General features: G+C 38.9%; 1 protein-coding gene across 4 annotated transcripts in view; it reads left to right on the top strand.

The window, feature by feature from the left end:
- Window positions 1-24325, top strand: part of TPST1 (tyrosylprotein sulfotransferase 1) — a 117948-nt gene that overhangs the window by 30982 nt on the left and 62641 nt on the right. For all 4 annotated transcript variants that reach the window (XM_079945707.1, XM_079945706.1, XM_079945704.1 and 1 more), the window contains exon 2: window positions 169-1114. In XM_079945707.1, the coding sequence (XP_079801833.1) occupies window positions 270-1114 (845 nt within the window). In that variant the 5' untranslated portion in view covers window positions 169-269. The remainder of the gene's footprint in view (window positions 1-168; window positions 1115-24325) is intronic.

The following is a 24325-nucleotide window of genomic DNA, read 5'->3' on the forward strand; positions in this document are numbered from 1 at the left end:
TATTGATTTATTTTTGCTTATATTTATATATACTTTTATTCTAAGAGTATCAGTGTATTTAAGACTGCTTCAACTTCTTTCTAGCTAAAATGCAATGGTGATAACTGATGATTAATTTGTAAACAATCTTAATGTAATGGTAAAATAACTTTTTCCTTTTCCTATTAGATATTGATCATCTTTCTGAAGTAGAATCTCCATGGCCTGAATGTTTTCTGAAAAACATTTGTAGCAAAATATCTGTTTAATAGCAAGATAACCACATCAAGATGGTTGGAAAACTGAAGCAGAACTTACTATTGGCATGTCTGGTGATTAGTTCTGTGACTGTATTTTACTTGGGCCAACACGCCATGGAATGCCATCACCGAATAGAAGAACGTAGCCAGCCCCTCAAATTGGAGAACACAAAGACCACTGTGCGAACTGGCCTGGACATCAAAGCCAATAAAACCTTTGCCTATCACAAAGATATGCCTTTAATATTTATTGGAGGTGTGCCTCGGAGTGGAACCACACTCATGAGGGCCATGCTAGATGCACACCCTGATATTCGCTGTGGAGAGGAAACCAGGGTCATTCCTCGAATCCTGGCTCTGAAGCAGATATGGTCACGGTCGAGTAAAGAGAAAATACGCTTGGATGAGGCTGGTGTCACCGATGAAGTGCTGGATTCTGCCATGCAGGCCTTCTTACTAGAAATCATTGTTAAGCATGGGGAGCCAGCCCCTTATTTATGTAATAAAGATCCTTTTGCCCTGAAATCCTTAACTTACCTTGCTAGGTTATTCCCCAATGCCAAATTTCTCCTGATGGTCCGTGATGGCCGGGCATCAGTACATTCAATGATTTCTCGAAAAGTTACAATCGCTGGATTTGACCTGAACAGCTATAGGGACTGTTTGACCAAGTGGAATCGTGCCATAGAGACCATGTATAACCAGTGTATGGAGGTTGGCTATAAAAAATGCATGTTAGTTCACTATGAGCAACTTGTCTTACATCCTGAACGGTGGATGAGAACACTCTTAAAGTTCCTCCAAATTCCTTGGAACCACTCAGTATTACACCATGAAGAGATGATTGGGAAAGCTGGGGGAGTATCTCTGTCGAAGTGAGTAGATGTTATGTTTTTTATTTGACCATATTCAGCTAATAAAGAATATGTGTGTGTGTGTGTGTATGTGTGTGTGTGTGTGTGTGTGTCTATATGGAATATATATATGTATATGGAAACTGTAGACCTTTTCTAGAATAGAGCTTCATCAGTGAGTTTTTAAAAAATTCTCTAGCCGGTTCATTATAGACCCTTTCATTTACTTAATTCATTTTAAAATTTATGAATTGTTCTTTATGTACTTGATGGAAGCAAACCCAATTTATAGCAGTGAAAGGACATCAGACTTTAATGACCATCATTCAATTTTAGTGGCTTCTGATATTTAATTTCTAGATATTTTTGTTAATAAGGATAGTTAACTTCTGTGTAGATGAGGGTCAGTATGAGGAAAAGCATCTACCATGTTGGTATGAAGTGAATTCCAGCATATAGGAAAATTTTAGTGAGAGAAAAATAAAGGTTAAAATTATCTAACTCATTCCCTTCATTTTACAGGTAGGAAATCTGAGTCAGAAAGATCAAAATGATTTACTCAAATTTAAATGGCAGGGCCAGAATTAGAATCTATGCTTTGGTCTTAATGGGCTAGTGCTTTTTCCCATGGCATTTTATTACATGTAGTGCTTCTTTTGTCATCTGATGGATACATCTTCCCTTGATTTTTACAAAATTTTAGAGGATCTCTGAAATTTGGAAGCTTAATCCATAATTCATACAAGAAGTTCCTTGGATTCAAGTATTTCTAAAACCATTGTATTTTTCTTCCTTTCTCATGAAGTGATGACTAGGGTGGCCTGACTTGCTCTGATAACCTGACTTGATGACTTATACCTAGAATAAGGATATAAGGATATAAAAACTACTGTTAAATTCAGGTAGCATCTCCTCATGAAGAAAAGTTGGCTATGACTAAATTTTATTTTTTATCTTTCCATTTATAAAAGTAATACCTAAAAAAAAAAGAAAAAGAAAAAGCAGTGAACTTCCCTTGTGTGTCCTGCTTGCCCCTATCAAGGAATGTCTTCTTGATTTTTTTTCAAAGTATAGAACTTGTACAGTAAATATTGATTCCTCATATAGGTAATTGGAAAGGAACAGCTACCTTTCTGCAACAACCTTTCAGTTATTGATTATAAATTATTAGGTATCATCACTCCAGTGGCTCCAGGTTATTTTTATTGATTCAGAGAGAATTACAGCTTTAGCTAACGTCATCACAGTTCACTGTTCTTTCCAAATAATAGAGCATCACTAGTTTCTAATCACCTGTATTCCTAGGTAGCATTTTACTTTGTATGCTTGTATTTTGGCCCAGAAATTCTGATGCTAGTTCCATCCATTAATATAAAATAAGCCTATTAACACCCCACCATCTCTCCAAGTAGGGATTAAAGAGATATGCTCAAGTTAAATTTCTGTGGAAATCAGGAAAAGATAATTTTGCAGGGACTTCCCTGGTGGTCCAGTGGTTAGGACTCTGCACTTCCACTGCAGAGAGCGTGGGTTTGATCCCTGGTTGGGGAACTAAGAACCTGCATGCTGCGCAGCGTGGCCAAAAAAAAGAAAAAAGAAAAAAGAAAATTTTGCAAACATGCAGACCAAGGAAATTCATAGGAATTTTGAATCAGTGAGTTTTAGAGGGGGAAGAGACCTTACTTAGCATAAAGTATATGGAATGCAGACCCAGTGAGGTTTTATGCTTTGTCAAGAATCACATATGGCAGAACCATGACTAGAACCTCCAATGCCTATTCCAAGACTCTTGCCACTATATGAGTTTTTAAAAATTAGGGTATAACATATATAGTAAATCACAAATATTCAGTGTACAATATGATGAATGTTTACATCTCTACACACTTGTGTTCTCACCATCCATATAAAGATATAAAAAAATTACCAGCACTCAGGAGACTCCTTTATGCTCCTTCCCAGTGAGTATCCTCCTAAACCCCAAAGTAACCACTGTTCCAATCTCTTTCACCAGAGGTGATATGAGGTTGCGTATAAAGTTCAAAAACAGTCTTGCTTGTTTTTGAACTTCATATAAATGCAGTCATGTCTATTTATTATCTTGTTCTTGGATTTTTTCATTTAACATTTAGATTCACCCAGAATATTATACATAGCAGTAGTTCATTCTTTTTCATTACTACCTGATATTCCAATATGTAAATATAACACAATTGATCCATTGTTCCGTTGATGGACATTTGATGTTTCCAGTTTTGGGGAATTATGTGTAAAGTTGCTAAGCATATTCTTGTACATAACCTTTGGTTGACATAAGCTTTCATTTCTCTTGGGTATATAACAATGAGTAGAATTGATGGCTCGTAAGATATCTCTATCTATGTATCTATATATCTTTAACAAATACTTCCAGTTTTCCAGAGTGTCTGTATCATTCATGTATGGCTGTACCATTCATGTGTGACTATACTATACATGAATGTGTTCTAGTTGCTTCACATCTTTGCCAACACTTGGTATTGTCAGTCCTTTTAATTTTAGTGGGATGCAAGTAGTTTTTAAACTTAAAAGCAAAATAATAACATTTAAACTCCTTTTTGAAACAAAGACTTACCCAGCATTACAGTATAAAATAGATAAGAGCAGAGCTACTGTGGTTGAAGCAGGTCTAATCTAAACTGAACTGCCTCTTTTAAGACTGAGTCCCTGCTCTTAAAAAGAGCTAATTGGGGGATAAGGTAAAAACATACAGACTTATTCCATTAGTTAAGTACCAGGTTGTAAATATTACATGTTAGTTGAGAGTCATGACCATAAGGAATTCATAGCCCAGAGTCAATCATCCTGTGTGCTTTTGCCTTCCTATAAATATTTTTATTCTGGGAAAATTGTTTAAAGTAAGTATTTTAATACTTATTTTAGTATATTATTTAGTACAAAAATACTGAAAATATTTAGGCAGCCTTGAAGGCTTGAAGATATCACCAGATGGCTCAGGATGCAGAAATTGTTGACGACAGCAATAAGAAGGGCCTTCATGGTTCTACCTGCCTTATCTTGTTAACTATGAAGGTTAAGCTTTCTTTTGCTTTGCTTAGGAATTTTCAGTTATTTTCATTTCATCTGTTGCTTCCCTGGTCAGTTCCAGTTACAGAAGAGTAGGAGGTGTAGGGTAGTCACCTGCTAGCATGTATAAGGGTCGTCTATGAAAGAGTTTGATAGAAGAAAGCATACTTTCATTCTGGCGTGGTCCAGGGAGTCTTCATTAGAGATTAGTGTATATAAGCTAAACTTTTCAAAATTGAAAATAAAAGCAAAATATTTAATGAGTGGAGAAGGGATGAAAACAGATTGCTTTGACTGGCTGATAATTTAGCTTTAGTTCTGCATTTAGGTAAAACTGTAGGATTTTATTCTATTTTATTTTTTTACTTACTAATTTTTTTTGGCTACGCTGTGCAGCATATGGGATCTTAGTTCCCCGACCAGGAATCGAACCCGCACCCCTTGCATTGGAAGCACAGGGTCTTAACCACTGGACCGCCAAGGAAGTCCCTAGGATTTTAGATATACTAGTCATCCTTGATATTTTAAGGTAGTCGTTCAACTCCAGTAGTAGTTCTAGTTTCTCCAGTGACTGGCATTATAACTTTTATGTTTGAATGCTACGTTCTGTTTTAATAAATTATTCAACCATACTATTCAACTTCGTATTAAACTGAATCATAGTCTTGAATATGATAGCTCCAAAAAACAATATGTATAGAACTCGCTGATCTCTCTTTTTCTTCTAAACTAATAGAGAGTAGAAAAAAATTGAGGTATTTCTACACGTCTTTTTGCCTTTATCTTTCAAGAAATGTTTGTATAGAAAGGTGGGGGGGCACATTCTAAGGAAAATATTTTATGCAAATAGGTGTATTCCGGCAGAATTCTCCAAGTGATTGAATTGGAGGAGGGTTTTGCTGATCAGTAAATGGTATCTACTGCTGAGGCCTGCTCTGTTTGATATTTGTATTTTGCGTTTGGAGTAGGAAATAGAAGTTTGTATTTTGAGTAGGAAATAGAAGTAAAGTTTGAGACTATTTATGTAGACCTCTTCCTGCGGATTGTGGAATTTTAGTCATCTCCATATGGAAGCATTCAGGAAGTTACTAGAGTGCACAGAGTTGTTTTTGCTCTTAAACTCATTAAGATACTATAGAATTACCTGGAACAAATAAAAATCATCAATAATAGTAACAACAAAAAAAAGCCACCAACCATATGTATACTCAAGAGTGAGTGAAATAAAAAGGTAACTTATGATCAGTAAATAAGTTTAGTAGTCAAAAGAGCAAAGCCAGGAAAACAAAATAATATAATGGTAACCCTTAAAAGGAATAAGTACAAGAATCACAACTACAATTCAGAGAAGAGTTATCTACTCCAAGAGCAGAAAAAGGGTGTACAACTATTATGCACAAATAGGTTAGAATGAAAAATGTAATAATAGTGGTAAATAGAACAAATTAGAATACAATAAATGACACTCTGAAGCTTCTAATAAGTGTAAAGCAGAGAAAAAACTTAGAAATCAGATCCAGAGCAAAAAACACATTAAATAGGTGAAAATAATGCAGAAAAATTTTTGGAAATGGAGATACTTTTGAGGAAGTAGAATAGTTATTTAGTAAATTTAGAATATTAATTTTTTTTTAGTTTCCAAAATGGAACTTAGTTTGGAAATTAAAAATTTTTATATTTTACAGGATTACCAGAGAAAGATAACAAAATGTCGACTTGAAAAATTTCTGAAATGTAAGGATAACAAGAATATTATGAGTGGGCTTCCCTGGTGGCGCAGTGGTTGAGAGTCCACCTGCCGATGCAGGGGACACAGGTGCATGCCCCGGTCCGGGAAGATCCCACATGCCGCGGAGCGGCTGGGCCCATGAGCCATGGCTGCTGAGCCTGCGCATCCGGAGCCTGTGCTCCGCAACGGGAGAGGCCACAACAGTGAGAGGCCCGCGGTACTAGAAAAAAAAAAAAAAAAAAGAATATTATGAGCAAGTTAAGAGAAAGCTATAGTCATGCAAATTAGGATCACTTCTATAGTTTGTAATATTAATAGCATGCAAATCAGGATTAGCTGAGCTCTGTGAACTCAGATTTAAATATCCCAGAGGAGTTTTATAAATATTACATTTTTCCCCATAAAATTATCATAGAGCAAGGCTGTTTACTTTGGATTACTGATCCTTTGTGAAGGCAGTAAACCTATCTTTATAAATTTAGTTGTTAATCAAATACCATCTAAGAGGAATGCTTTGGGATTGTGAAAATGGCTGTGCTGCTTTTACAAGTCAAATTGAAGAGCTAAGTAGCTGAGAACGCTTAGCTGGAAAAGGGTAATTGAATAAACGAGGAATACAATTGACAGCAAAACAGGTTGTAAAAGGAAAACAGTAGAGGAAAATTGTATTTAAAAATATGTCAGTGAAGAATGAGAAGAACAAGAACATAAATTAATATAAAGCACAACTCTCACTTTTCTTGAAGAACATGGTAATCGATGGCAAAAAATAGAAGTTGGGTATTAAATCATTTAGATTAAGGTGTCTTTGCAAAAGATAGAGATCCAAGATAACAATGGTTTTAAATAAAATAGTGGCTGTTATGTAAAAGAAGGCAGACCAAGACCGGTTTGGAAGCTCATTGCCCCCAAGGTCCAAGTTGGAGCTCCAGTCATATTATCTGTGTCCTAGGCAGCAGGGTAGGGGTAGGGTGGGCATATAAGAAGGAGCCTTAAGTATTTTTTAAGAATAGTTTCTAGAAGCTTTCAGGTAGCCCTTCTCCGTGTGTTGCCCTGGCCATAACTTAGTCTTATGGCCGTAAATAAAAGGCTGAGGAATGTAGTGACCATGTGCCCAACTGAGAGTTGATGTTTCTTTTACTGAGAAGAATAGGTTGTTTTTTGGGGTAGGCAGATAGCAGTCTCTGCTACTTCACTGAGTACTTACTATGTGCCAGACAGAGTGCAGAAGTCTGCCCTAAAGGTACCCATGATCTAACAGAAGACACAGATTGCTGAATGATACAGTGTGAAGTACTATGGGAAACCAACAAGAGGTACCTAACCTAGTCTGGGCTGTTCAGGAAGGCCTTCCTGGGTGATGTGGTGTCAAATTGAGAAATAAAGCAGTGTTTCTCAACCTTGGCAGTATTGACAGTATTGACAGTATTGACATTTTGGGCCAGATAATTCTTTGTTGTGGGGGACCATCCTGTATGTTGTGGGATGTTTAATTAGCAGCATCCCTGGCTCCTACTCAGTAGATACTAGTAGCAACCCTCCCCACCCCTGCCAAGTTGTGGCAACCCAGAATGTTTCCAGACATTGCGAGATGCCCCCTGGGGGGCAAGCTCCCAGATAAAGGGAAGATCATTTTGACTTACAGGATATTGTGCTCCTTGGGTGACCCATGGTTGGAGTGTGGTAGTTCTTCCTTGATTACTTAGAACACCTCTTTCTTCCTTGGCCAAATGAACCATCAGGAGATATTACTCCTAGGATCAGTCTGTGTCTAACTCTAGTCCTACAGTGTCCAAAGAGAAGAGGTGGAATAGAGAGCTTCTTGTGGCATGACTCATGGCTCAACCTAGGGGCACAGAAGGACCTAGAGAACAGCTGGGACCTGTTATGCCTGAACTGTAGGCCCTGCCCTCCCACTCTATAGTGGAAGTCATCCAAGCTCACTCCCACCTGGGCCCAGAATGTCACATTTGTTTCCCATAGCCTAATATAATTGTTTAAACGTAAAGTAAAATAAAACCAGGCAGTAATCATTTGGAAGCTACAACATGGACAAATTCACAAAGACAAGAAACACTGTGGTATTTATGAGGAATTATAGGCAGTTTGAGAGTTCATACCCAGGCACGAAGTGGTGGGAATAGGCTTGAGAGAGCTGAGAGGGACCAGGCTTTGGAGGGCCTTATATTTTATGCTCAAGATCTTAACTTTTATCCTGTAGACCAGTTGTTTCAAACTTGTCTTATCCGTGGGACACTCTTTTCAAATGAAATCTCATAAGGAACCTTGGTATCTAAAGTACTTAGAGGTGGTGTGGCTCTGGTTTGTGGCAACATTTAATTTTGCTTGGATTTAGCAAAACTGAAGTAAAACTCATGGAATTGGGACACTTCTATTTTGTTTTCAAAAGAAAAAGTTGATTATAACATCCTCTTAAATTTATAAAAATTGTAAGTTTTTAAGAGGCTGGGATCATAATGGTTTCTACAGACACTTAGGGTTTTTTTGTTTTTGTTTTAAATATTTATTTATTTACTTACTTATTTGGCTACACCAGGTGTTAGTTTGCGCGCAGGATCTTCATTGCAGCACGTGGGATCTTTAGTTGCGGCTTGTGGGACCTTCAGTTTTGGCATGCGGGATCTTTTAGTTGCGGCATGCAGGCTCTTAGTAGCAGCATGCGGGCTCTTAGTTACAGCATGTGGGATCTAGTTCCCTGACCAGGGATCAAACCCGGGCCCCCTGCATTGGGAACACGGAGTCTTATCCACTGAGCCACCAGGGAAGTCCCTACAAACACTTAGTTTTTTTGTTTTATGTATTTATGTATTTATGTATGTATGTATGTATGGCTGAGTTGGGTCTTTGTTTCTGCACATGGGCTTTCTCTAGTTGTGGCAAGTGGGGGCTACTCTTCGTCGTGGCGTGTGGGCTTCTCATTGCGGTGGCTTCTTTTTTTGCGGAGCACGGGCTCTAGGCACGGGCTTCAGTAGTTGTGGCTCGCCGGCTCTAGAGCGCAGACTCAGTAGTTGTGGCACTCAGGCTTAGTTGCTCTGCGGCATGTGGGATCTTCCCGGACCAGGGCTCGAACCCGTGTTCCCTGCATTGACAGGTGGATTCAACCAGTGCGCCACCAGGGAAGCCCTAAACACTTAGTTTTAATAGACCTAAGTTTGACCTTTCAGGGTATGAAACTTAGAAGGTATGAAACAAAGAAAAAAAATATTTTTAAGATTTAAAATGTTAGCCTGTTTGGGGGTGTTTTTCTAAGGTGAAACACAGGGCAAATTTGATCTGTAAGTAGAATAACCTGTAAAATTGATTAACTGCTATCAAAGAAAAACCAAGCACATCATAGGTATTATAGCTAGTTTCTATCCAGATACTATGGTCCTCTCCCTCTTCTGAGTTATCTAATAAAGGATGATTTCATTATTTTTGAAAAACACCATTACATGCCATCATTGATCAAAATCATCTTCTCAAACATCAGCCATACATTAGGGTCCCCTGAAGGACCTTTTTTTTTTTTTTTTTTTTTTTTTTTTTTTTTGTGGTACGCGGGCCTCTCACTATTGTGGCCTCTCCCGTTGCGGAGCACAGGCTCCGGATGCGCAGGCTCAGCGGCCATGGCTCACGGGCCCAGCCGCTCTGCGGCATGTGGGATCTTCCCGGACCGGGGCACGAACCCGTGTCCGCTGCATCGGGAGGCGGACTCTCAACCACTGCGCCACCAGGGAAGCCCTGAAGGACCTTTTAAAAGACCCAGAGTTTCTGATTCAGACCTGGTGTAGCCCCAGTAATTTGCATTCGTAGCAGGTTCCTAGGTGGTGATGCTCCTTGTCTGGAGATTTCACTTTAAGAACCCCTGCTCAGAATCATGCTGCATCTTATGTTTGCTTCATATGTAGACTCTAACTTTTTTGCCTCTTACTCTCTGGGCTCTAGCCACACTGAAATAATTGTATCTACTCAAATAGTCCACACTGTTCATTGTATCAGCTCCTTTGGATGTATTGCTCCCTCTGTCTGCGGTACCTTTCTCTCACTTCATCTGACCAAGTCAAGTTGTATTTAAGCATTCAGCTTAGGTCTCCCTTCCCTAAGGAGGAGCTCCTTGAGATCTCCCTTTGTCTAGGATGTGCTTCCTTTGCCTTCATGAGGTGTCTTGGCAAGTGGAAAAGAGTTCAGACTTTGAAGCTGATTAGACCTATGTTTAAAATTCTTTTACTGACACCAACTGGTTTTGTAACATTGGATGAACTACTGTCCCTCTCTGTATCTCCATTTTTTTAATCAAGAAAATGGAGAAGATGGTGATGATGACCATGATGTTATCATCTAATATTTATTGAATATTTGTTGTGTGCCAGGCACTGTTATAAGTTCTTTGCATGCCTTATCTCAGTTTTCATATTTACCCTTTCACAGTTACACACAGATACTTTAAAAACCTCCATTTTGGGACTTCTTTGGTGGTGCAGTGGTTAAGAATCCGCCTGCCAATGCAGGGGACACAGGTTTGAGCCCTGGTCTGGGAAGATCCCGAGTGCCACGGAGCAACTTACTCTGTGCGCCACAACTACTGATCCTGCTCTCTAGAGCCCACGAACCACAATTACTGAGCCCGAGTGCCACAACTACTGAAGCCTGCACACCGAGAGCCTGTGCTCCACAATAAGAGAAGCCACCGCAATGAGAGGTCCGCGCACCGCAACAGAGTAGCCCACCCTCGCCGCAGCTAGAGAAAGCCCGCACGCAGCAACGAAGACCCAACGCAGCCAAAAATAAATAAATAAATATATTTTTAAAAACCCCTCCATTTTATAGATGAAGGGCCTATCCCTTCAGAGGATATCCCTCTCAGAGAGGTTGAGGAGCTTGTCCTCGGTTCCACAGTTGGAACATAGTAGAGCTCATGTAGGGCTCACGTCTTTCCATCTTCAGAACCTGTGCTCTTAACCTCTATGTTACGTTTACTTTATAGGGCTTATGAATATTAAATAAAATAATGAGTGTGAAAGTGGCTAAACACAGGCAGACAGATAAGAGTCAGACAAAGTTTCAAATCCTAGCTCTATCCTTTATCAGTTATATGACCTTGGGTGAGTTACTTGATTTTGCTTATGCTTAGTTTCCTCATCCTCCCCCTTAGTTTTCTTATCCTGGAAATGGGGATGGAAGTAATATCCATTAGGGATGATACCTACTTTGCCGGGCTGTCCTCAGGATTAAATTAGGTTGACTATAAAGCCTTAGCCCAGTGCCTGGCATTAGTAGGTGATCAAAAATACCTGTTGGGAATTCCCTGGCAGTCCATTGGCTAGGACTGTGCGCTTTCACTCTGCGCTTTGAAGCTGCACGGTGTGGCCAAAAAAAAAAAAAATGTTACCTATTATCTTTATTATTATTATTATCAGGATAATAATAATATCGATAGTACCCACTGAGGATGGAGGTCATAGTATTTATTTACTTCATAGAGTTGTTGTAAGGATTAAATTAAAATTACTATAAAGCCTTTAGCACAGCACCTGGCATAAATGGTACTTATAGTATATATATTTTTTATTGTTATTAAATGCTTATGCTCTGTCAAAAAAAAAAAATGAGTGCAAAACACCTGGCATGGTACCTAGCACGGTACCAAGTGCGCCATAGGCTTTTGTTATCACACATTCTCCATAAGCTTGTTTACGGTAGAGATAGTCTTAACTCATGAATGTTTGTTTAACTAATGAAACAAAATGGGCACCTGATTTTAACAGCTCTACTAGGGAAACTGACATGGCAGTTTGGGAATTTCAGCCTTACATTAGCAATATTTGAAACTACCTGATGATGATACCTGGTCTGTCATTATTTTTGTCGTGTTTTTCCCATTTTTGTTTGTTTAGTTAGCCTATTTGTGAACTTTACATAAATGAGATCATAGTCTGTGTTTTCTTCTGTCCATTTTTTTTTTTTTTTTTTTACTTAACATTATCTTGAGATTTATATTTTTGAGGTGTATAGCTATTTTCAATTTGTTTTTATTGCCACAATACTATGATATAATAATAATAAATATAATTATTTATACTATTGATGAACATTTGGGTCATTTTCGGTTTCGAGCTATATACATTTTTTAAGGTGTCCTCTTCAAGAGTTTCTCTAAGATACACACTTAAGCATAGGATTGCTGGGTCATGGAGGATATGCATATTCACCTTCACTAGGTAATGCCAAGTTGTTTTCCAAAGAGTTTGCAGTAGCTTACACTGCTACTATCAATATAAAAATCCCCAGGAATCCATAACCTCACCAGCCTGGCTTTTTTTTTTAAACCTTCTTATTTAGTTTAACTGTATAGTACAGCCTGGCTTGTTAATTTTTCTAACTGGGTAAGAGTAAATGGTAGGTACCTCACTGTAATTTCAATTTGTAATTCTCTGTTAATGAATTTGAGCACCGTATATTTTCATTGGCTATATATAGTTCTCTTTTGTGAAAGGCCTGTTCATGACTTTTGCCCATATTTCTGATGGGTAAGGTTTGTCTTTTTCTTTTTGATATCCTTTATCTGATAGATATATTACAGATTGCTTCTCTCAGTAGCTTGTCTTTTAACTTTCTTTATAATCTGTTTTGATGAATGTAGATTTTCAAGTTGTTGCATTTATCAGTTTTTTCCCTTACGATTTTTTTTGTTTTGTTTGTTTTATCTTAATCTTTATATGACATTGATTTTTGAACATGATAAACTGTGAAATACAAGTGGTCTTGAGATATAATTGTTCATAAAATTCATGTAACAAATCAGAAACCCAAATGAATATATTCAAATATGGAAAAATTTTTAACAATATTACTTTTTAAATTTATTTTTGGCTGCACTGGGTCTTCATTGTTGCACGTGGGCTTTTCTCTGGTTGCAGCGAACGGGGGCTACTCTTCGTTGTGGTGTGCGGGCTTCTCATTGCGGTGGCTTCTCTTGTTGCGGAGCACAGGCTCTAGGCGTGAGGGCTTCAGTAGTTGTGGCTCACGGGCCCTAGAGCGCAGGCTTAGTAGTTGGGGCACACAGGCTTAGTTGCTCCGCAGCATGTGGAATCTTCCCGGACCAGGGCTTGAACCTGTGTGCCCTGCAATGGCAGGCGGATTCTTAACCACTGCGCCACCAGGGAAGTCCTGGAAATTGTTAAATAGTAAAATTAGCAATGTTGCCTAATATTATTTTTCTGTTCCAGGATCCCTCCAGGATTCCATATGACATTGAGTCATCATATCTCCTTAGGTTTCTCCTAGCTATGACAGTTTCTCAGACTTTCGGTATTTTTGATGACCTAGATATTCTTTTATTTTTTTAATTTTTAAATTAAATTAAATTAATTTTTTTATACAGCAGGTTCTTATTAGTCATCAATTTTATGCACATCGGTATATACATGTCAATCCCAATCGCCCAATTCATCATACCACCATCCCCACCCCCCAACGGCTTTCCCCCGTTCGTGTCCATATGTTTCTTCTCTACATCTGTGTCTCAACTTCTGCCCTGCAAACCGGTTCATCTGTACCATTTTTCTAGGTTCCACATACATGCGTTAGTATACGATATTTGTTTTTCTCTTTCTGACTTCACTCTGTATGACAGTCTCTAGATCCATCCACATCTCAAAAAATGACCCAATTTCGTTCCTTTTTATGGCTGAGTAATAGTCCATTGTATATATGTACCACATCTTCTTTATCCATTTGTCTGTCGATGGGCACTTAGGTTGCTTCCATGACCTGGCTGTTGTAAATAGTGCTGCAATGAACATTGGGGTGCATGTGTCTTTTTGAATTATGGTTTTCTCTGGGTATAGGCCCAGTAGTGGGATTCCTGGATCATATGGTAATTCTATTTTTAGTTTTTTAAGGAACCTCCGTACTGTTCTCCATAGTGGCTGTATCAATTTAAATTCCCACCAACAGTGCAAGAGGGTTCCCTTTTCTCCACACCCTGTCCAGCGTTTGTTGTTTGTAGATTTTCTGATGATGCCCATTCTAACTGGTGTGAGGTGATACCTCATTGTAGTTTTTTTTTTTTTTCGGTACGCGGGCCTCTCACTGTTGTGGCCTCTCCCGTTGCGGAGCACAGACTACAGACGTGCAGGCTCAGCAGCCATGGCTCACAGGCCCAGTTGCTCCGCGGCATGTGGGATCTTCCCGGACTGGGGCACGAACCTATGTCCCCTGCATGGGCAGGCGGACTCTGAACCACTGCGCCACCAGGGAAGCCTTCATTGTAGTTTTGATTTGCATTTCTCTAATAATTAGTGATGTTGAGCAGCTTTTCATGTGCTTCTTGGCCATCTGCATGTCTTCTTTGGAGAAATGTCTGTTTAGGTCTTCTGCCCATTTTTGGATTGGGTTGTTTGTTTTTTTAATATTGAGCTGCATGAGCTGTTTATATATTTTGGAGATTAATCCTTTGTCCATTGATTTGTTTGCAAATATTTTCTCCCATTCTGAGGGTTGTCTTCTCATCTTGTTTGTAGTTTCCTTTGCTGTGCAAAAGCTTTTAAGTTTCATAGGTCCCATTTGTTTATTTTTGTGTTTATTTCCATTACTCGAAGAGGTGGATCAAAAGAGATTTTGCTGTGATTTATGTCAAAGAGTGTTCTTCCTATGTTTTCCTCTAAGAGTTTTATAGTGTCCAGTCTTATATTTAGGTCTCTAATCCATTTTGAGTTTATTTTTGTGTATGGTGTTAGAGAGTGTTCTAATTTCTTTCTTTTACATGTAGCTGTCTCAGTTTTCCCAGCACCACTTATTGAAGAGACTGTCTTTTCTCCATTGTATATCCTTGCCTCCTTTGTCATAGATTAGTTGACCATAGGTGCGTGGGTTTATCTCTGGGCTTTCTGTCCTGTTCCATTGATCTATGTTTCTGGTTTTGTGCCAGTACCAGATTGTCTTGATTACTGTCACTTTATAGTATAGTATGAAGTCAGGGAGTCTGATTCCTCCAGCTCCGTTTTTTTCCCTCAAGACTGCTTTGGCTATTTGGGGCCTTTTGTGTCTCCATACAAATTTTATGAGTTTTTGTTCTAGTTCCGTAAAAAATTGCCAATTTGATAGGGATTGCATTGAATCTGCAGATTGCTTTGGGTAGTATAGTCATTTTCACAATATTGATTCTTCCAATCCAAGAACATGGTATATCTCTCCATCTGTTGGTATCATCTTTAATTACTTTCATCAGTGTCTTATAGTTTTCTGCATACAGGTCTTTTGTCTCCCTGGGTAGGTTTATTCCTAGGTATTTTATTCTTTTTGTTGCAATGGTAAATGGGAGTGTTTCCTTAATTTCTCTTTAAGATTTTTCATCATTAGTGTATAGGAATGCCGGAGATTTCTGTGCATTAATTTTGTGTCCTGCAACATTACCAAATTCATTGATTAACTCTAGTAGTGTTCCGGTGGCATCTTTAGGATTCTCTATGTATAGTATCATGTCATCTGCAAACAGTGACAGTTTTACTTCTTCTTTTCCAATTTGTATTCCTTTTATTTCTTTTCTTCTCTGACTGCCGTGGCTAGGACTTCCAAAACTATGTTGAATAATAGCGGTGAGAGTGGACATCCTTGTCTTGTTCCTGATCTTAGAGGAAATGCTTTCAGTTTTTCACCCTTGAGAATGATGTTTACTGTGGGTTTGTCATATATGGCCGTTATTATGTTGACGTAGGTTCCGTCTGTGCCCACTTTCTGGAGAGTTTTTATCATAAATGGGTGTTGAATTTTGTCAAAAGCTTTTTCTGCATCTCTTGAGATGATCATGTGGTTTTTATTCTTCAGTTTGTTAATATGGTGTATCACATAGATTGATTTGCGTATATTGAAGAATCCTTGCATCCCTGGTTTAAATCCCACTTGATCGTGGTGTATGATCCTTTTAATGTGTTGTTGGATTCTGTTGGCTAGTATTTTGTTGAGGATTTTTGCATCTATATTCTTCAGTGATATTGGTCTATAATTTTCTTTTTTTGTAGTATCTTTTTCTGGTTTTGGTCTCAGGGTGATGGTGGCCTCATAGAATGAGTTTGCGAGTGTTCCTTCCTCTGGAATTTTTTGGAAGAGTTTGAGAAGGATGGGTGTTAGCTCTTCTCTAAATGTTTGATAGAATTCACCTGTGAAGCCATCTGGTCCTGGACTTTTGTTTGTTGGAAGATTTTAAATCACAGCTTCAATTTCATTACTTGTGATTGGTCTGTTCATATTTTCTGTTTCTTTCTGGTTCAGTCTTGGAAGGTTATACCTTTCCAAGAATTTGTCCATTTCTTCCAGGTTGTACATTTTGCTGACGTAGAGTTGCTTGTACTAGTCTATTAGGATGCTTTGTATTTCTGCGGTGTCTGTTGTAACTTCTCCTATTTCATTTCTAATTTTATTGATTTGAGTCCTCTCCCTCTTTTTCTTGATGAGTCTGGCTAATGGTTTATCAGTTTTGTTTATCTTCTCAAAGAACCAGCTCCTAGTTTTATTGATCTTTGCTATTGTTTTCTTTGTTTTTACTTCATTTATTTCTGCTCTGATCTTTATGATTTCTTTCCTTCTGCTCACTTTGCGTTTTGTTTGTTCTTCTTTCTCTAGTTCCTTTAGGTGTAAGGTTAGATTGTTTATTTGAGATTTTTCTTGTTTCTTGAGGTAGGCTTGTATAGCTATAAACTTCCCTCTTAGAACTACTTTTGCTGCATCCCATAGGTTTTGGATTGTAATGTTTTCATTGTCATTTTTCTGTAGGTATTTTTTGATTTCCTCTTTGGTTTCTTCAGTGATCTCTTGGTTATTTAGTAATGTAGTGTTTAGCCTCCATGTGTTTGTGTTTTTTACGTTTTTTTCCCTGTAATTCATTTCTAATCTCATAGCGTTGTGGTCAGAAAAGATGTTTGATATGATTTCAGTTTTCTTAAATTTACTGAGGCTTGATTTGTGACCCAAGATGTGATCTATCCTGGAGAATGTTCCATGCACACTTGACAAGAAAGTGTAATCTGCTGTTTTGGGATGGAATGTCCTATAAATATCAATTAAATCTATCTGGTCTGTTGTGTCATTTAAAGCTTCTGTTTTCTTATTTATTTTCATTTTGGATGATCTATCCATTGGTATAAGTGAGGTGTTAAAGTCCCCCACTATTTTTGTGTTACTGTTGATTTCCTCTTTTATAGCTGTTAGCTGTTGCCTTATGTATTAAGGTGCTCCTATGTTGGGTGCATATATATTTATAATTGTTATATCTTCTTCTTGGATTGATCCCTTGATCATTATGTAGTGTCCTTCCTTGTCTCTTGTAGCATCCTTTATTTTAAAGTCTATTTTATCTGATATGAGTATTGCTACTCCAGCTTTCTTTTGATTTCCATTTGCATGGAATATCTTTTTCCATCCCCTCACTTTCAGCCTGTATGTGTCCCTAGGTCTGAAGTGGGTCTCTTGTAGACAGCATATATATGGGTCTTGTTTTTGTATCCATTCAGCGAGCCTGTGTCTTTTGGTTGGAGCATTTAATCCATTCATGTTTAAGGTAATTATCGATATGTATGTTCCTATTACCATTTTCTTAATTGTTTGGGGTTTGTTTTTGTAGGTCCTTTTCTTCTTTTGTGTTTCCCACTTAGAGGAGTTCCTTTAGCATTTGTTGTAGAACTGGTTTGGTGGTGCTGAATTCTCTTAGGTTTTCCTTGTCTGTAAAGCTTTGATTTCTCCATCGAATCTGAATGAGATCCTTGTTGGGTAGAGTAATCTTGGTTGTAGGTTCTTCCCTTTCATCACTTTAAGTATATCATGCCCCCCACTCTGGCTTATAGAGGTTCTGCTGGGAAATCAGCTCTTAACCTTATGGGGTTCCCTTGTATGTTATTTGTCATTTTTCCCTTGTTGCTTTCAATAATGTTTCTTTGTCTTTAATTTTTGCCAATTTGATCACTGTGTGTCTCAGCGTGTTTCTCCTTGGGTTTATCCTGTATGGGACTCTCTGCGCTTCCTGGACTTGGGTGGCTATTTCCTTTCCCATGTTAGGGAAGTTTCTGACTATAATCTCTTCACATGTTTTCTCGGGTCCTTTTTCTCTCTCTTCCCCTTCTGGGACCCCTGTAATGTGAATGTTGTTGCGTTTAATGTTGTCCCAGAGATATCTTAGGCTGTCTTCATTTCTTTTCATTCTTTTTTCTTTATTCTGTTCCGTGGCAGTGAATTCCACCCTCTGTCTTATGCGTTTTTGGTTGGAATGTCCTTATTCGTTCTTCTGCCTCAGTTATTCTGCTATTGATTCCTTCTAGTGTATTTTTCATTTCAGTTATTGTATTGTTCATCTCGTTTGTTTGTTCTTTAATTCTTCAAGGTCTTTGTTAAACATTTCTTGCATCTTCTCGATCTTTGCCTCCATTCTTTTCCGAGGTCCTGGATCATCTTCACTATCATTATTCTGAATTCTTTTTCTGGAAGGTTGCCTATCTGCACTTCATTTAGTTGTTTGTCTGGGGTTTTATCTTGTTCCTTCATCTGGTATATAGCCCTCTGCCTTGCCCTCTGCCTTTTCCTCTTGTCTGTCTTTCTGTGAATGTGGTTTTTGTTCCATAGGCTGCAGGATTGTAGTTCTTCTTGCTTCTGCTGTCTGCCCTCTGGTGGATGAGGCTATCTGAGAGGCTTGTGTAAGTTTCCTGATGGGAGGGACTGGTGGTGGGTAGAGCTGACTGTTGCTCTGGTGGGCAGAGCTCACTAAAACTTTAATCCACTTGACTGCTGATGGGTGGGGCTGGGTTCCTTCCCTGTTGGTTGTTTGGCCTGAGGCAACCCAACACTGGAGCCTACCTGGGCTCTTTGGTGGGGCTAATGACAGACTCTGGGAGCGCTCACGCCAAGGAGTACTTCCCAGAACTTCTGCTGCCAGTGTCCTTGTCCCTGTGGTGAACCACAGCCACCCCCCACGTCTGCAGGAGACCCTCCAACACTAGCAGGTAGGTCTGGTTCAGTCTCCCCAGGGGTCACTGCTCATTCCCCTGGGTCCCGATGCGCACACTACTTTGTGTGTGCCCTCCAAGAGTGGAGTCTCCGTTTTCCCCAGTCCTGTCAAAGTCCTGCAGTCAAATCCCACTAGGCTTCAAAGTCTGATTCTCTAGGAATTCCTTCTCCTGTTGCCTGACCCCCAGGTTGGGAACCTGACGTGGGGCTCAGAACCTTCACTCCAGCGGGTGGACTTCTGTGGTATAAGTGTTCTCCAGTCTGTGAGTCACCCACCCAGCGGTTATGGGATTTGATTTTACTGTGATTGTGCCCCTCCTACCGTCTCATTGTGGCTTCTCCTTTGTCTTTGGATGTGGGGTATCTTTTTTGGTGAGTTCCAGTGTCTTCCTGTCAATGATTGTCCAGCAGCTAGTTGTGATTCTGGTGTTCTCACAAGAGGGAGTGAGAGCACATCCTTCTACTCCTCCATCTTGGTTCAGCCTCTCCCTTATGGTTTGAACTTTGTGTTTTGTAAAGAACTCTTTCCTTACCCTTAGGTGAAAAATAGTCTCCCATATTTTTTCCTAAAACTTGAAAAATTTTCCTTTCATGTTAATCAATCTGGAATTTATTGATCATTATGAAATTTATTTTTTGTGTGTGAGGGTACAGATCATATTTAATTTTTTCCCATATGGATGTCTTGTTCCCCAGAGCTGTTTATGTAATAGTCTCTTTTTCCCTAGCCGCCTGTAGTACCTGCTAGGTTAAATATTAAGTTTCCATATATGCATTTTTCTGTTAGTGAAATATAACATAGTTATACTCTATTTTAATTACTATAGTTTTATGAAATGTATTAATATCCAGTAGGGCAAGCCTCCTGCTTAGTTCTTCTCTAGGAATGTCTTGGCTATTTTTAGCCCTTTATTCCTCAGTTTTCTATTTAAGCATGATTTATTAATGATTAAATTTACATTGAATTTGTAGGTAATTTTGAGAAGGATGGCTATCATTATATCAATATTAACCTTCCTATCCATAACACAGTATGCTTCTCCATTTACTTAGGTCTTCAACATCTTTTGATGATATTTTATTATGTTCTTCTTAAAAGTCTTGTACTTTTGATTAATTTTTGAGTACCTTTTTGCTGTTAATGTGAATAATGTGGTTTTTTTCAAATAATTTTTTGTTTGTCTTTGGCCGTACTGCACAGCTGTGGGATCTTAGTTCCCCCACCAGGGATTGAACCCGGCCCCCCACAGTGAAAGCTCCAAGTCCTAACCACTGGACTGCCAGGGAATTCCTCTATATAATTTGTTGTTTTTAAAGTTTCTGTTAGTTGCTCTTGTATCAAAATACAAATGACTTTTGTATATATTTATGTCCTGCAGCTTTCCTAATGTTTTGTGGTTTTGTTTAGGCTAGGACTTATAATAACAAGCAACCTTGTTTTAAAGCAGTGGTTCTCAACTGGGGCCAATTTGCTCTCCTGGGGGACATTTCGCAATGTCTGGAAATATTTTTGGTTGTCACAATGGTGGGGTGGTTGCACTGCTGGCATTTAATAGGTAGAGACCAGGGATGTTGCTAAACATCCTACAGTGCACAAGACAAGCCCCACAACAAAGGATTTATCCAATTAAAATGTAAATAGTGCCAAGGCTGAGAAACCTTAAGATAAGTTTTTTCTTTATTGTGAAAATTTTCAAGTACAAAAATATTCAAAAGAATAGTATATGTATGACCACCAACAATGATCAATATAGGCCAACAGTGTTTCATTTAACTTTCTCCCTTCCCCTACTCTTGAATTATTTTAACGCAAATCCAGGACATTATATCATTCCATCTTTTATTTTTTTTATTTTTGGCCTTGCCACACGGCTTGCGGGATCTTAGTTCCTCAACCAGGGATTGAACCTGGGCCATTGGCAGTGGGACCACAGAGTCCTAACCACAGCACCGCCAGGGTATTCCCCATTCCATCTTTTAAAAAAATAATTAAATGAATCGTTTATTTCATTAAAAGTAGACATTAACAGTTTTAAATCAGACATTTACAAAAAAAAATTCTGATTGTAATCTACATTAAAATTAGCTCCTGTGAAGACATATTCAGTGAGTAAGATAGTTAAGATTTTGGTTTCTTACTGAGATAGTCCTGGATTTGAATCCCAGCTCTGCCTTTTATAAGCAGTATGAGCCTACATAAGTCACTCTGTCACTGAGTCTTGGCTTATTTCTCATTTAAAAGGCTGCATTTAAGAAAAAATTTGGAGCCATTCTTAGAAAGGATACAGATGAAGAAGTACGTAGGACGAGGTCTGGAAGGGTCCCAAGACAGAAGCTTCTGGCCCCATGAAACAAGGGTGCTCCATCCTCCTGACATGTGGATATGTTCACCAACCTGGAAGCTCCTCAAAATGTAGTGACTTTAGTGTTTGCTTAAAATAGCAAACATGTATTTTATCATAGTTTCGGTGGGTTGGGAATATGGGCTTGTCTTAGCTGAGTCTCCAGGCTGCAGTCAAGGCTTAACTGATAGAGGACTGTTTCCCAGATCATGTGGTTTTGGGCAGGATTCAGTTCCTCATGGGTGTTGGATGGAGGACCTCACTTCCTTGCCATGAAGCTTTCTCTGTATGGCTAGTCACAACACAGCAGCTGACCTAATCAGAGCAAGCAAATGAGAAGAGCCAGGGAAAGTGAGCAAGACGGAATTCACATCTTCTTAACCTAATCTTCAGGTGACATCCTATCACTTCTGCCATATTCATTAGAAGCAAATCCCTAGGTCTAGCTACAATCAAGGGGAGGAGATTACATAAAGGAATACAGGAGTTGGGAATCTTGGGTACCATTTTATTTTTCAATTTATTTATTATTATTTTTAATATTTTATTTATTTACTTATTTATTTGGTTGCGCTAGGTCTTAGTTGTGTTTTTCCAGTTCCTTAGTTGTGGCCGGTGGGCTCCTTAGTTGCAGCTCGCCAGCTCCTTAGTTGTGGCATGTGAACTCTTAGTTGTGGCATGCATGTGGGATCTAGTTCCCTGACCAGGGATCAAACCTGGGCCCCCTGCATTGGGAGCGTGGAGTCTTAACCACTCTGCCACCAGGGAAGTCCCTCTTGGGTACCATTTTAGAAGCAGCCAATCAGTCTGTTCTCAGGCTGCCAATGACTCATATGCAAAATACATTTCCCCCCTCCCCATGTCCCAAAATTCTCATCCTGTTACAAGCTCAAAGTCCTTCTTCATCTTGCCATCTAAATCAGGTCTAGTTGTGGATGGAGCTTCTAGGTGTAGTTCCTTAAATGTAGGTCCTTGAATAGAAAAGATCTATAGCACTAAAGATACAAGTTATGTCCCCACCCCACCCCCAATGCCAGTATACAGTGATGGAACAGGCATAGGACAATAGACATTTAAAATGAAGGCAAATAGGGGGAAGAAAAAGGTGTCATTGGTTCATATCAATTCTGAAATCCATCTGAGAAAATATTAGACATTCTTTGAGCAGGTCTCAGTCAAATGTAAGTAATTTAGGAATTATTTTCTATATCTCTCAGCTCTGCCCTTTGGGCTCTTGAGTGATCCTTCCTTTTTCATGAAAGATGGCACATATTTTGTAGCTATGTGGTTTTATCTGTCTAATTCCTGCCAGAAGAATTTTGGGAATCCAGTGTGTCTTTCCATTTTATACTGTTTCTGTCCCTTTCAGTCCAAGTTGGCAATGTTGCTGCTGATAAACTTCTCAGAAACGTTCTGGGTCCTCTGTAAATCTCACTGGGGTTCATTCCATTTGGATAATAATTTTACCCACAAATCTCTTTGAGATAAACCATTCTTTGCTTTGGGCTCCTGCTGAGATGGCTAAGGGACAATGTGCTTAAGCTTCCTAGAGGCCTTATTGTTAAATTGAGAGGATCTGTGAGGCACACCCTTAATTTGTTTAAAGGACTCTGTGTGACGAGTTATTGGGAGCCATTTAGGAGCAACCTACAACAGAGGTTAATTTATCTAATTGAAGTAGTTATATGACTTTTTTTCCTCCTTTTAAACTACTAATGTAAGTTACATTAATAGATTTTGTAATGTTGATTTAATCTTGAATTTCTGGAAAAACTCCAACTTAGTGGAGCACTAATTATCATCCGATAATTAGTGCTGGATTTGATATGCTAACTTTTGGTTTAGGATTTTTATATATATTTCATGAGTGATACCTGTAATTTTTATTATTCCTATACTCTATGTCTGGTTTTGATAGGGATAGAGTAGGATAGTTACACAGGTAGTTTTAGAAATCCCACTGGGGATTATAGATAGAGAGGGAGCCTTAGGGAACTTCGGGAGACCACTGTAAGTTTTTGTCTTGTTTTATTTTTGAGACCACTGTAAGTTAATGGTTGAGTCCAGCAAGGTAATGTCCTTAGGACCAAGGACCGGAGTGTAAGGGAAAGATGACATTCCAAAGTAGAAGACCCTCATTATACTGAAATCTGTGATGATTTAACGTATTTTAGTATATGTTACCACCCTTCTGCTGATTTGAATAAACACCATGATAGTCCTAGTTTGACCTTATAGGGTCAAACACTCTCTTGCCTGATGAGGAGGAGGAGCTAATGATGGAAGCCTAACCTCTACTCAAAGAATGAGGAAGAAGGTGGTCGTCTCCCCCTCCCCACTTTCCTTTGACTATAAAAATGTCAAAGGAAAGAATTAGCCCGCTTAATTCTTGGGGCAGAGCCCCCTTGTCTGCCTGCTTGTATCCCTCTCAAGTGTCCTATATTAATAAAGCTACTCCTTGCCTATCACTTTGCCTCTTGCTGAATTCCGTCTGTGCTGAGACATAAAGAACCTGAGCCTCAGTAAGTCCTGACGCCAGGTTAGTGATTCTAATTAAAAGACCGTGGCTTCAAGTCCCAACCTGGGTTTTGGCTGGGTTCAAGTCCCAGCCTGTGGGTTCAAGTCCCAGTCTGAGGTATGCAGTTTCAGTTTTGTTGCATAGTTATGCTGGCCTTATAAATTACTTAGAGAGTGTTCCCTCCTGTTCTGTGCATCTTTTGATTGTCTTTTCCCTCAATATTGGATCACATTTTCTTGGTTCTCTGTATCTGAGTATTTTTGGAGTTATGTTTTGAGTCTCTGAGTCCTGCTAGAATCCTCTGGTGAATGAAGATTTTTTTGTTGTGGTGGGTAATCAAGCTGGTTAGTTTCTAAACCACAAGTTTGTGTCTCCTTCTGTGAACAGTGTTTCCAGTATCAGTTTAGTTTTCAAACTTTGCTATGTTGCTTTGGGTTTTTCCCATTCACAAATCATTTATGAGTTTGGAGTGTTGGTGGCAGTTTATTTCATAGTTTAATTCTCAAAGCCTTTGCTGTGCTTCCTTCAGTCTCTCCCAGGTGTGAGTTGGAAGTTGTGCTGATTCATATGGAAGATTATGGGAA

The sequence above is a fragment of the Stenella coeruleoalba genome, assembly GCF_951394435.1.
Source record: "Stenella coeruleoalba genome assembly, chromosome: 15".
In the NCBI taxonomy this organism is placed as follows: Eukaryota; Metazoa; Chordata; class Mammalia; order Artiodactyla; family Delphinidae; genus Stenella; species Stenella coeruleoalba.